At 34.9% G+C, this 13,364-nt stretch overlaps 1 protein-coding gene across 4 annotated transcripts in view; it reads left to right on the forward strand.

The window, feature by feature from the left end:
* The window catches only part of BOLL (boule homolog, RNA binding protein), a 71,309-nt gene that overhangs the window by 14,840 nt on the left and 43,105 nt on the right, over positions 1-13,364 (forward strand). For all 4 annotated transcript variants that reach the window (XR_002074801.2, XR_002074799.1, XR_002074802.2 and 1 more), the window contains exons 7-10: positions 5,302-5,373; positions 7,545-7,592; positions 8,609-8,737; positions 10,429-10,527. Coding sequence is in view for 1 of the 4 variants with exons in the window: in XM_019428363.2 (XP_019283908.1) it covers positions 5,302-5,373; positions 7,545-7,592; positions 8,609-8,737; positions 10,429-10,527 (348 nt within the window). In the remaining 3 variants the exon portion in view is untranslated. The remainder of the gene's footprint in view (positions 1-5,301; positions 5,374-7,544; positions 7,593-8,608; positions 8,738-10,428; positions 10,528-13,364) is intronic.

The raw sequence follows: 13,364 nt of genomic DNA on the forward strand, positions 1-13,364 counted from the left end.
ACTAAGTCGAGGGGCTGACTCTTGATTTTGGCTCAGGTCATGATCCCAGGGTCATGGGATCAAGCCTTACTTCTCTCTCTCTCTCTCTTGCTCTGCCCCAGTGAGCCCCAGACTGCTCACAGTCTGTGAGTTTGAGCCCCACCTCAGGCTCTGTGCTGACAGCTCAGAGCCTGGCGCCTCCTTCAGATTCTGTGTCTCCCTCTCTCTCTGCCACCCACCCCCACTCACGCTCTGTCTCTCTCTCTCTCTCTCTCTCTCTCTCACGCTCTGTCTCTCTGTCTCTCTCTCTCTCTCTCTCAAAAATAAATAAACTTAAAAAAAATCTTTTTTAAAAAAAGGATGGAAAATGTCTGCTCTAGAACTCAGTTAACAAAATTAGTCAGCCAAATAAAACTTTGTTTCTATTAGAAAATTCTGACCTTTAATATTTTTATAATGTTTAAGTTCAAATGAATGAGTTAGTATGTATTCCTGTGACGATCATGTAACTTATTTTGTTCCCTCGATGAAATAAGGGACTATCTCCCCTTTAATATTTCTTTTTTTTTTTTTAAGTTTATTTATTTTGAGAGAGACAACAGGGGAGGAGCAGAGAGACAGGAGAGCAAGAATCCCAAGCAGGCTCCGAGCTGTCAGCACAGAGCCTGCCACAGGGCTCAGTCCCACAACCTTGAGATTATGACCCGAGTGAAAATCAAGAGTCGGTTACTTAACCAACTGAGCCACCCAGGCACTCCTCCTCTTTAATATTTCTTATATAAACTCTTTTTGCTTTGCTATCTCCTATTTTTTAAGGGCATTGTCTTCTTGAATTGTTTCATGCCCTGTTGGTATTTATATTCCAGAACAAAGCACTATAACAGATCCAGGATGATTGAGAAGTGTGTCTTTCATTGTGAGGGAGAAGGGTAATTGTGAAAGGAGAGTTATGAAAAGAAGACAGACACATAGTACACAGACACATTCACAGATCAAATCAGGAAGGAGTACATATGTTAGGATCTAAAAATTAATACTCTTGGAGCACCTGGATGACTCAGTTGGTTAAGCATCTGACTCTTGATTTGAGGTCAGATCATAATCTCACAGTTTGTAAGTACAAGCCCCACGTAGGGCTCTGTGTTGACAGTGCGAAGCCTGCTTGGGATTTCTCTCTCACCCTCTCTCTCTCTCCTCCCCTGCTCACACACTCACGTTCTCTCTCCCTCTCTCTCCAAATAAATAAACTTATAAGAAAAAAATTAATACTCTTAAACTTATTCATGCTTATGTACCACTGGAAAAATTCTGTATTCTCCTGCTGTAGCAGGATTCTCACACAGAGTCGTGGCACTGAGGCTTTTTAATTTCCAGAAAGCAACTTTATTCGTGCCGGCACCACTCAGTTGGGTTCATACCCAAAAAACTGAGCACCAAACATCATGTAGCATAGGTTTTTTATGCATTTTCTATTTCTTTGTCTCCCATATATATATGGTAACATACACACACATGTAGTCTGATTAAGTGTTCTCAGTTTACAACGTCATGAGGGATGTTGTCACATAGACACATAGCCAGGTTACCTTGTTTTTTGTGTTTTTTTTTTTCCTTTTCTCTCTCTCTCTCTTTTTTTTTTTTCTCTTCTTAGGGAGGGGTCCCTACCACACTAACTTGGTCTAGGCTACAATATATGCATAGAAGTAAAATTTCACATTATAAAGTATAAACATCTTTGACTAAATGTTGCCAAATGGCTTTCCAAATATACACTTTAGCTACAGTTTATGAAAGCTGCAATTTCTCCATAATCTGCCAACCCTTTAATTTTACATTTTTGCCAATGTTATTATGAAATAGTATGTTGTTTTTTTTATTTAATCATTGGTAAGATTTAACATTTCATGTATTTATTTGCCATTCTACTTTCTTCTCTGAGGTGCCTCTTCATATCCTTTGTCCAGTGGGGTTACTTATTTTTTTCCATTGGGGATTATTGTCTTTTTCTTGAGTTCATGTATGAATTTTGTGAGTTCTAGTTTGTGGCTTGTCCATTAACTTTATAAGTTTTGTCTTTGTCACATGCTAGTTCTTTTAATGTTAAAAAATATATTAATGTTTTCCTTTATGGCTTCATCTTTTAGTATCTTGTTTAAAAAAAAAAAAACCAAAACACTTCCTGGGGCGCCTGGATAGCTCAGTCGGTTGAGCATCTGACTTCAGCTCAGGTCATGATCTCACAGTCTATGAGTTCGAGCCCCACGTCAGGCTCTGTGCTGACAGCTTCAGAGCCTGGAGCCTGCTTGGATTCTGTGTCTCCCCATCTCTCTGCCCCTCCTCTGCTCATTCTCTTCTCTCTCTCTCTGTTTCTCTCTCTCTCTCTTAAAAATAAACATTAACAAAAATTTTTTAATTAAAAAAAACACTTATTACTCAAATATAGATATTTTATATTTTATTTGTAAAATACTATAGTGTTGCTGTTTTTCACATCTAGATCTTAAATCTGGAGTTCATATATTGACTAATTCATCATCTTCCACTGTTTTGAAATGAATCCTCTGTGAAATGCCACATTTCTGGGGTGTGGGTGGAGTGGGGTCTTCTTCTGGGCTCTCAGTTCTATTCCACTGGTGTATTTGTTTGCCCTGCCCAATTCTCTTTTAGGTCCTGTTGCTTTAGAACTAGTTAAAATCTGGTAGGGCAACCCTATCACTTTTTGCTTCAGGTATCTCTCATCTATCCTTAAGTCTTCATTTTTATAAATATAAATGTTATAATCCAGCTTGTTCAATTCTGTGAAAAGCCTTTGTTGGGTGTTTATTATAATTGCATTAAATATGTAGATTAATTTGTGTATAATACTGAATTTTAACATCCACAAACATTTCGTTAGGTTTTTTTATTTCCATCTATCCACAAAATTTTCTTTCTCCAGGAAATAGTTTAGTACATCTTTTGTTGGATTTATTCTTAAGTACTTTATGGTTTTTGTTGATTTTAAGAATGACATTTTTTTAATCACATTTCCTAATAGGTTGAGACTCATAGGTAGTAATGCTTTTGATTTTTAAGTGTTCATATTCTATCAGTAATCCTTCAAAACTCTTATATAGACAATCATTTATTATTCAGTATAGTTATTTTTTTCGGCTCTTTTCTCATTTTTTTCCCATTGAGTTATTGCACTGGCATTGTCTCTGCTACAGTATTTATATAACAACATGCCCTTGTCCTTGAAAAAGGAAACAAGTTCAGTGATTCACCATTAAGTTTTGTATACATATACTGTAGATTTTGGAAGATAATCTTAGATTTAACGAAGGTTTCTCAACCTCAGCACCAGACATTTGGGGCCAGATGATTCTTTGTTGTTGGAGGCTGTCATGTACATTGGATGTTTAGCAGCGTCCTAGCCTCCTCACATCTGTAAAAACCAAAAGTATTGTCAAATGTTCCCTAGAGGGGCAAAGTCACACCTGATCAATTAAGAAAGGTGTTTTACATTCTGTTTGCTAAGAAAGAAAGAGTATTAAATTTATCATGAAAGAGTATTGAATATTTTTCCTTAAACATATCTATTTTTTTTTATTTTTTTAATGTTTATGTATTTTTGACAGAGAGAGAAAGAGGGAGAGAGAGAGCATAAGTGGGGGAGGGGCAGAGAGCGAGGGAGACACAGAATGCCAAGCAGGCTCCAGGCTCCAAGCTGTCAGCACAGAGCCCGAAGAGGGGCTTGAACTCACACACTGCAAGATCATGACCTGAGCTGAAGTCGGATGCTCAACCGACTGAGCCACCCAGGCACCCCGGACATATTTATTTTTTAATTAATTATTTATTTTTTAATTTACATCCAAGTTAGTTAGCATATAGTGCAATAATGATTTCAAGAGTAGGTTTCTTAATGCCTCTGACCCATTTAGCCCATTCCCCCTCCCACCACCCCTCCAGCAACCCTCTGTTTGTTCTCTATATTTAAGAGTCTCTTATGTTGTATCCTCCTTCCTGTTTTTATATTCTTTATGCTTTCCTTACGTTGATCTGTTTTGTATCTTAAATTCCTCATATGAGTGAAGTCATATGTTATTTGTCTTTCTCTGACTAATTTCGCTTAGCATAAGGGGTATTGAATTTTAACAAATGCTTTTTCTTTGTCTGCTGAGATTTTTTCCCCCTTTGTTATTAGAAATTAAATAAATTAATATAGTAAATTACATTATTATTTTCTAATGTTAATCTCTTTACAATTTTATTAACATGATAGTCTGAAAATTGTACAATGATACTTTTTTCATTTTGTGGGTGGGGTGGTACAGTGAGAATTAAAATAAAACAACATAAGTTAGATCCCATATTGGAAACTGAATTTTAACTGCTATCGTTAAAGCTTATTTTAACTATCTTGTAATACAATTTGCCTGTTTTATTAGTCTGATTTTAAATAACCTAATTTTGGGTTTACTCTATTACTTTGAATAATTAAGTGTTATGTGTACTTTTTCAAACATAGAGAAATCACTTGAAGTTTATTGGATGATTAACTCATTTATTTTTTTTTAATGTTTATTAATTGAGAGAGAGAGAGAGAAAGAGAGCACATGTGCATGTGAAAGCAAGCAGGGAAGGGGCAGAGAGAGAGGGAGAGAGAGAATCCCAAGCAGGCTCCACACTGTCAGCATAGAGCTGGACGTGGGGCTTGATCCCACGAACTAGGAAATCATGACCTGAGCCAAAATCAAGAGTCGGCCGCTTAACCAACTGAGCTACCTAGGCACCCCGGATGATTAACTCATTTAAGTGTCAAATTAATAAAACAGAATTTGATAAATGCTTCAATAAGAAATGTATTTGCCTTAATTAAATGTATAACAAAGGAATAAGATTTAATTATTTGTAAGTAGTGGGAAATCAGTGGCTAAATTAGATGTGATTATTCATTCAGTTCTATATGTTAACATTATCTGTTGCTGGTCTCATGATGGAAATAGGCATCATCACCTTAAGTCCAGCTGCCATTTTCTTTTAAAAAATTCTCTTAGAACCATATTTTTATAGTCTGGACGAAACAACTTTTCTGGTGGTGGTTTTAGCATTACCATGGAAATGAAACCAAATAAAAGTGGGACTACTGTGATGTTTTTAGTAGACTTAAGTGGGGTTGGTAATTCTATCAATAACAGGTAGAAAAATGACATTTCCAATCATAGACCACAGTTTGACTGGGTTTAGGTAACAATTCGGGATAAATTTTGTAAAAACTATTTTAAAGAATTTTGCTTAGGCCTAAAATAATTTTTCACTTTTTTTTTCCTCTTATAGTCACGTTCTGTATCTAGTTCCCCTGTGATGGTAGCTCAGCCAGTTTATCAGCAACCTGCGTATCACTATCAGGTAAACATGAAATTAAAATTAAGATTCTCTGTAATACCTTCAGTCCTTTTTGGGTAAATTTCATTGTATTCTTTCTCATGCAATAACTCTAGTAATTAAAATGAGATACTTAAGCCTTGATAACAGTGGGGTTTTTTTTCTTACGGGGAACTGAACAATATCATACAAGAAGGTAGAATGTTTGCTTCATTTAACCAAATGTAATGAGGTCAGTTTTGCTCCATTTGGCTAACATTTAATCTCAAAAGTCTTTAGAAATTCCCAAAGCAACATACAGATAACACATTCAGGGTCACAGGCTAATTTTTTAATGTTATTGTTAACATTATATTACTTCCTTGCTATTATATTTAACATAATCTATATTAAAATAAGCCTCTTTTAGTTAACCAACACTCTTCTGTTAATTCTGTGGGAGATTGGTGATAAGTGATCCATAATGCCAGACTATTTTGGTGTTTTGCAAATAAAGATTTGTTTACATATTTTGTATTTGTATTACATATCTTGTATTTGTTTACATACTGTCTCTGGCTGCTTTTGTACTACAATGACAGAGTTTAGTAGTTCTAACAGAGATATTATGGACTGCAAAGCTTAAAATATTTACTCTCTGGCCCTTTACTTGCCAACCTCTGATCTATAGCATTCACAAATAAAATCACATTCTTTCTTACTTCTGGAATATTGGAAGAGAATTTGTTTCTTTCTTTTTTTTTTTTTTTTAACTTTTAAAATACACCCACATCAAGTGTTAAGTTTACTGGAATTCTTTTTAGTATTAGACTCAGTTTTGGGAGGGAGGGTTATTTTAGATAGAATTTAAAATTTAAATTTATTTAAATTTGTTATATTATCATATGTTAATGTATATTATATTTTTTTTAATGTTTATTTTTGAGAGAGAGACAGAGACAGAGCGCAAGCAGGGGAGGGGCAGAGAGAGAGGGAGACCCAGAATCCAAAGCAGGCTCCAGGCTTTGAGCTGTCAGCACAGACCCTGATGTGAGGCTCGAACCCACAAACTGTGAGGTCATGACTTGAGCTGAAGTCTGGCACTTAACCAATTGAGCCACCCAGGCACTCTAGTGTATATTATATTATTATGCTATATTGCTTATTTTTAAATAAAGTTATCAGTTCTATTAGCATGCTAAATATAAAATATCTAAAGTATTTCCTTCATTTACCAAATATGAAAATAACTTATGGCATATATTTAAAATACATATGTGGTATCACTTTTTCTAAGCTGCCTCAAAAGTTTAGCAGAAGCCTCAAAGACAAAACATTAGGTACCACAGCTTTTAACACAACCAGCCAAATATTGTGAAACCAGTTTGAGGACCCTTAGCTTATTGTCCACCTTGAACACAATGAGGGGAAGCTGAGATTGCTGAGGGAGATTGGTAGCAAGGTTTTCTTGAATAAAAGAGTTGTTAGAATGCTATGGCATTTCCTCTTCTTCTCAACCAAGTAAAGAGGACATCAGAGAATGACTAAGAAAGCTTAATGCACCTGACTTTGGACTGAAAAAGTCCAAAGAAGCAGCTGAACTAGTCTCTGGAGGCAGAGCCTGGAGAGAAGGCTACAGTGGGAATGTGTTGAACTTTTACTCACAACAAGAAAGGTTTATATGTCCCAAGAGCAAGATGTGAACCTCACAGAAGAGACCCTTTTCAAAAAACTTTAAGATGACCCCAATAAAGAAAGAATATGTGTGAAATAGACTTCTAGAATCAAGGGCTAGAAATGTAATTAGAAGTTCTCAGCAGGGAGATCACCAAAGAATCCAGTAAACTACCTAACTAGAGAGTCCGCATTTGGAATCTGCCACACCCCAAGAAGTGCTCTGTCCTAATTTTTATCTAGGGTCAAGGAAGAAAAGCTCAACCCAGTGCTTTTAAAGTGTCAGGGGGTGAGAAAGAATGCTACATGTCATATATATTTTTTTTAATTGCCTAATTCGAACCCACAAAGATTTACACATATTTTCTTCTAAGAGTTTTATAGTTTTAGCTCTTACATTTTTAGATCTTTGACCCAACTTGAGTTAATTTTTGTATATAGTTTGAGGTGTAGGGATCCAACTTCATTCTATTTGCATGTAGATATCCAGTTTTGACCCCTGTTTATAATGTGGGTGGGTTTGTCTCTGTTTTTCATTTTAGGCCCCTGCACAGTGCCTACCAGGACAGTGGCAGTGGGGCGTTCCTCAGGTAAATATTAACTTTTTTAATTGTATTTTTATGAAGACTATATGAATATTAAGGTCAGGAGAACTAGATTTAAGATGTTCCTTTTCTATTTAGTAACTGTGATACCTGTGGCAGTTTATTTAATTACTATATTTCTTAGCTTCCCCATTTGTAACATGGAAGTAATGATACCATACCTTTGTAAGTTTGTTTACCTGATCTTTGTGAAGATCACATGAGATCGTGTTAGTGAAAGCATTTTATTAAAAAGTGAGTACTTATATAAACATGCAAAATTACTTTTTATTATTTTGTTTTAATTTTTTTTTAACGTTTATTTATTTTTGAGACAGAGAGAGAGCATGAACGGGGGAGGGTCAGAGAGAGAGAGAGGGAGACACAGAATCTGAAACAGGCTCCGGGCTCTGAGCTGTCAGCACAGAGCCCAACGCGGGGCTTGAACTCACGGACCACGAGATCATGACCTGAGCCGAAGTCGGCCGCCTAACCAACTGAGCCACCCAGGCGCCCCTACTTTTTATTATTAATATTATAGGGAAATGTAGCATTTTTCCAGTTTTACTTCAAATTTTTCTTCAGTTTAACTATGCTCCTTAGTAAAATTCCATTTCTCAATTTTTGATACAAACAGTATACCACCAAAAAGACTATTTAATGACATTTTGCATTCCCATGTGAAGTCACAAAGCTGAGAATAGGTATCTGTGCCAATTTAAACACTGTAAGCTATATTATTACAACCTTCAATAGTGATCTTAATATTATTATCTGAATTTATAAATGAGGTTCTGAAGCATTAAGAAACTTTAGTATTTACCAGTGATAAAGTTCTTTGATCACATCTACACAATTGGAATTTATAATAACCAAGAACTCCTTATTTGTTGTTAAGATACTTCTATTCTTGGAAAAGAACTTCAGCAAATTATGAAACAAATATTTCTGTCATCTGTTGGGTAAGTTATTTGGTTTAACTGGAATCATATTTGATTTGGAAATATGGCTTTGTGTTTTAGTCTCCTGCATCTTCTGCTCCATTCTTATACCTGCAACCTTCTGAGGTTATTTATCAACCGGTGGAAATCGCACAAGATGGTGGATGTGTCCCTCCTCCACTTTCTCTGATGGAAGCCTCAGTTCCAGAGGTATGTATTAGTCTCAAAGTAAATTACCTATAACTACCTCATCGTTATATTTTATTTCTTTTTCTTTTCTAAAGATATTTAAGACCCTCATGGAAGCTGCATATCTTTTTTCTTTGATTTATTCACATCTTTTCCTCTTTAATATCTAAGAATGCTCCAACTTAGACTTCTTCATTAACTAGTTCTGAACCATTTCTGAAATTAGCTGTTCACTGTACTAGGCTAATCTCTGACTTGATCTGCTTGAAAGAGTAAGGTACCAAATACTTCTCTTTCTTTGGTTTGCCTGTCAATCTGTATTGTTATTAACATTCTGTCAATTAAAAGCATATAAAAATTAAAGAAGAAAATAATCTAAAAAAAATCTTCCTTTAAAATGTAAATCAAAAATATTTCATAACTACAAATTGTAAATATCATGTTCAGTGTCTTTAAACTACATTTCCAAATCATTACTTACCTTACCATCTATGTGCCAGGAACTGTACAGTTATGTTTTAAATCAGTGTTATGAAAGATTAGAAAATTAACACCCACCTCCCAATTAGAGTGTATTATATTACTTTTTTATATTACTAATGTTTATAACATTATGATGACATTCTGGAACAATAATTTCCACAATTGGATCTTAATGTTACTATCACTACTTCTAGGATTTCTCCATTTTTCATCTTACCCTCCATCACCTGGTTGACTGAATCTTCAAGAACTCATTGTTAAAGAAAGCTTGTGGTTGTTACATTCTCTTAAGAGATTTCTTACATACTTGTTTGTTGAATATTGTTGTCTATAAATCTGAAAGACAGTTACACTAGCTATAAAATAGCTACATCATACTGCCAGAACAAAGTACAACAAATTATGGCTTAAACAACAGACATTTATTGTCTTAGAGTTCTAGAGACTCAAAGTTGAAGACCAAGATGTTGGCAGGATTGGTTCAGTCTGAGGGCCATGAGGGAAGCATTTGTTTCAGGCTTCTCTTCTTAACTTATAGATGGCCATCTTTCCCCTGTGTCTTCACATTATCTTTGTGTCTCTGTGTCCAAATTTCTTGATTCTGTGAGGATAGCAGTCATACTGGATTAGGTTCCATCTTAATGTCCATTTAACTTGATTATCTCTATAAATACCCTGTCTACAAATAAGGTCACGCTCTGATGTAATAGAGGTTAGGACTTCAAAACAGAAGTTTTGAGGGAACACAATTCAACCCTTAACAACACTATTTAATTATAGAACTTCTGGTGTACTCTTCTCTGGTGTTAAGAAGTTTGAAGCCAGCCTGATTTTCTCCCTGGTACATAATTTGCTTTTTCTTCTTGCATACCTGGAGAAGTGAGGTGTGTTCTTAGTTGTCTTTGTACATACTATTCCCATCTTCTTTCCCTAATTCTTCAAATTCAAGCATCAATTCCACTAGAAAACTTTTCCTGACTACCTCCCTGACTTTCTTAAGCTAAATCAAGTAGTTCTTTTCTTTTATCCTATACGTTTCATAGGATTTATGGTAATTTTGGCTACTCAGCTATCCCCAATCAGTCTATAAATTAATTAAAGATAGAGAGTGTGTTTTTCATTTGTGTTCCTCTATTAGGTAGCAAAATTCCTGTACATTGTAACGCTGAATAAATACTTTGAATTAATAAATGAAAGGCAATAATTTTTTTTTCCTTTTTTGTTAACAGCCGTATTCTGATCATGGAGTTCAAGCAACATATCACCAGGTTTATGCTCCAAGTGCCATCGCTATGCCTACACCTGTGATGCAGCCTGAGCCAATTAAAGTAAGAAGTTTGTTTTGATTTTTTGGTGTTTTTTCAGTCATTTCAAGTTTTTCAAATTTATTTTCTGAAAAGGAACAACTTTGGATATTTAGATCACATTTGTGATCAGAAGAACAGAATTAATGAACTTTTTCATGTGAAGGATGTACAATTCTAAATTATAATTTTTATTTATTAGTTTTGAACAAGTTATAAACCATACATGGTCAAAAATGTTTTATTTACTGTAGTAAAATACATATAACTTAAAATTTGCCATTTTAAGTGTACACCTAAGTGTTAATTAATTACATCCACAATGCCGTGCAACCATTACCACTATCTATTTCCACACTTTTTCATTACCCCAAATAGAAAATCTGTACCCGTGAAGCAATAACTTCCAATTATTCTCTCCCTACAAATCCCTGGTAACCTCTAATCTACTTTTTGTCTCACTGAATTTGCCTAGATATTTCATATACTCAGATTTTGGTTATGTGTGTTAATGGAATGTGGCATTTATATGGGAGATAAAAACAGTTAACAATCTATTCAGCTAGTTTGGGAACTGCTCATGCATCCTAAATCAGATGCATGCCAAAGAGTGGGAATCTAGTTAGATGCATGGATATATTCAATATATTTCAACTAAATTCTTCTTATTCCCTTATGACCTTCAATAAAAGTTTCTTATTGAAACTCTTCATCTTTACTTGGGGAATTGGGACTACATCTCTAAGTGAAGAATCACAGATTGATTAACTATTGTGATGGTAACATGAATCTTGCTTGCAGTGTACTTTGGTAAGGAATGTAGGCATATTCTATGACAAAATGATGGAGATTAGCTATTTCACAGTCATATTTATGCTTCTGAGCCATCCCATGTGTTAGAACTTGGTACCAAGACAGTCTACTTTAAGGAGCCTCCCCACTCTCTCATATCCCCTCATCCCATTACCACTCACTGCATTCCTTCACTGCTATTACTACTGTACTGTACACATGAAATAAAACCATAATGGTGACCTAGTGTCAAAGCCTAGAGTGTTCCTAAATTTTATTTATAGAGTTATTATACTATCAAAATTTTCTAAAACAGATTTCCTCTGGTGTTAACATTTTCTCCTAATATACTTCTCTAGGAATAGCTGAAAGAGATTAGCCATATTAAGCAAGTACTAATTACTTTCAGTTACTGATTATATACACTATATATATAAACACACAGGACTGAAGTTTTATTGCTTGAGTGGTACTAGAAGAAATTTCCAAAGAATGTTAATGTTACACATTCTTTTTTTTTTTTTTTAAGTTTGTTTATTTACTTAGAGAGCGCTAGCTGGGCAGGGGCAGAGAGAGGGGGAGAGAGAGAGAGAGAATAGAATACCAAGCAGGCTCCACACTGCCAGTGCAGAGCCTGATGTGGGGCTCTAACTCACACACCGTGAGATCATGACCTGAGCCAAAATCTAGAGTCAGACACTTAACCGACTGAGCTACACAGGCACCCCTAATGTTACACATGCTAATTTAAAGTTTAATTCCTCTAGTTTAAGAGTAAACACTTTTCTACATTTTCTTAAATCTATGAATAGGAAATGAAAGAAGTTATACAGAGAAACTAGTATCTTACTCCTTAGTCACATAAAAAGTACATTTATGTTGCATATAAATCATAACAGAGTCATGAAAAGGTAGGTATCTTCTCTTTTTTCATATATAAGCCTAAAACTGGAATCAGTAACCTGTCTCTTCATGTCTAAAGAAATGCTGCTAGAAGGAACTTTCCCCATTCTATCCTGATGCAGATCTTTGCTTTACTATGCCACAGGCCAAAGGGGAAGAAAACTACTGACTTGTTTCAATTTAATCTGTCTCATTAAGGGTTATAATAATTCTGGTTATCACATGGGATGCATCCTAGAGAATGTTTTAGTCCTATTCAAATTAAGATTTAAGGATTAGAGAAGAATTGAAGAGCTATGAACTATGCTTAACTAGCTTACTCCAAAACCCATCATGTCTCACACAACCTAGTATCAGATTTCATTGAATCTGCAACATCATGGATTATAAGACACACCATTATTTATCACCATGAAGGAAAAAAACATTGCCATCAATTGTAAACGTATCCTTACTCAGAGGTTTTGAAGTATGAAATGCTTTAAGGAATGCAATGTCTCAGTATCAGTGGAATTTAACCTTTTATACTTAGAGATACAAAGTTGAGAGGGATGGGGAAGAAAACCCAAAAATCCTCTTTTGTTAGAGATGAGGAAAAAAAGAAAGTTTAATTTAATAAACTTTAAAAGTCAAAACTGAAACACAGGGCTATTGTATACAGTTTTATATTTCCGGTTTTTATTTTTTAAGGTCTAATGTTCTGTGTATTTTATACCCAATAATTTTCTTTAGGTGATTTGATGGCCCTCAATAGAAAATGCTACCCCACCTAGGGACAGAAACTCTAAAAACACTCCCATAGTTTTCTAAAACTATACAATCCTATAGAAATGCTTTAATATTCAAGTTTTACTGTATGGAAAATTATCTCCTGTTGTTTATAGTACATTTGTATTATAACATAGAAGTCTTAATACACAACTGTTATATCATTAGTTGATGATCTTTTCCTAAAACATATTAAGTACACTAATATTAAAATATTGACATTTGAAACATTAGCCTTCGTTCTTATTATGCAAATTTTCTCTGGTGTACCAAATACCTTGATGAGTTAAAAGAAAAAGGTAGAAATATTCCTTAGAATAATGTGAGCTCGGGGTGCCTGGGTGGCTCAGTCAGTTGAGCTTCCGGCTTCGGCTCGGGTCATGATCTCACAATTTGTG

This window comes from Panthera pardus, unplaced genomic scaffold (assembly GCF_024362965.1).
Source record: "Panthera pardus isolate Hobbes unplaced genomic scaffold, ASM2436296v1 HiC_scaffold_10, whole genome shotgun sequence".
In the NCBI taxonomy this organism is placed as follows: Eukaryota; Metazoa; Chordata; class Mammalia; order Carnivora; family Felidae; genus Panthera; species Panthera pardus.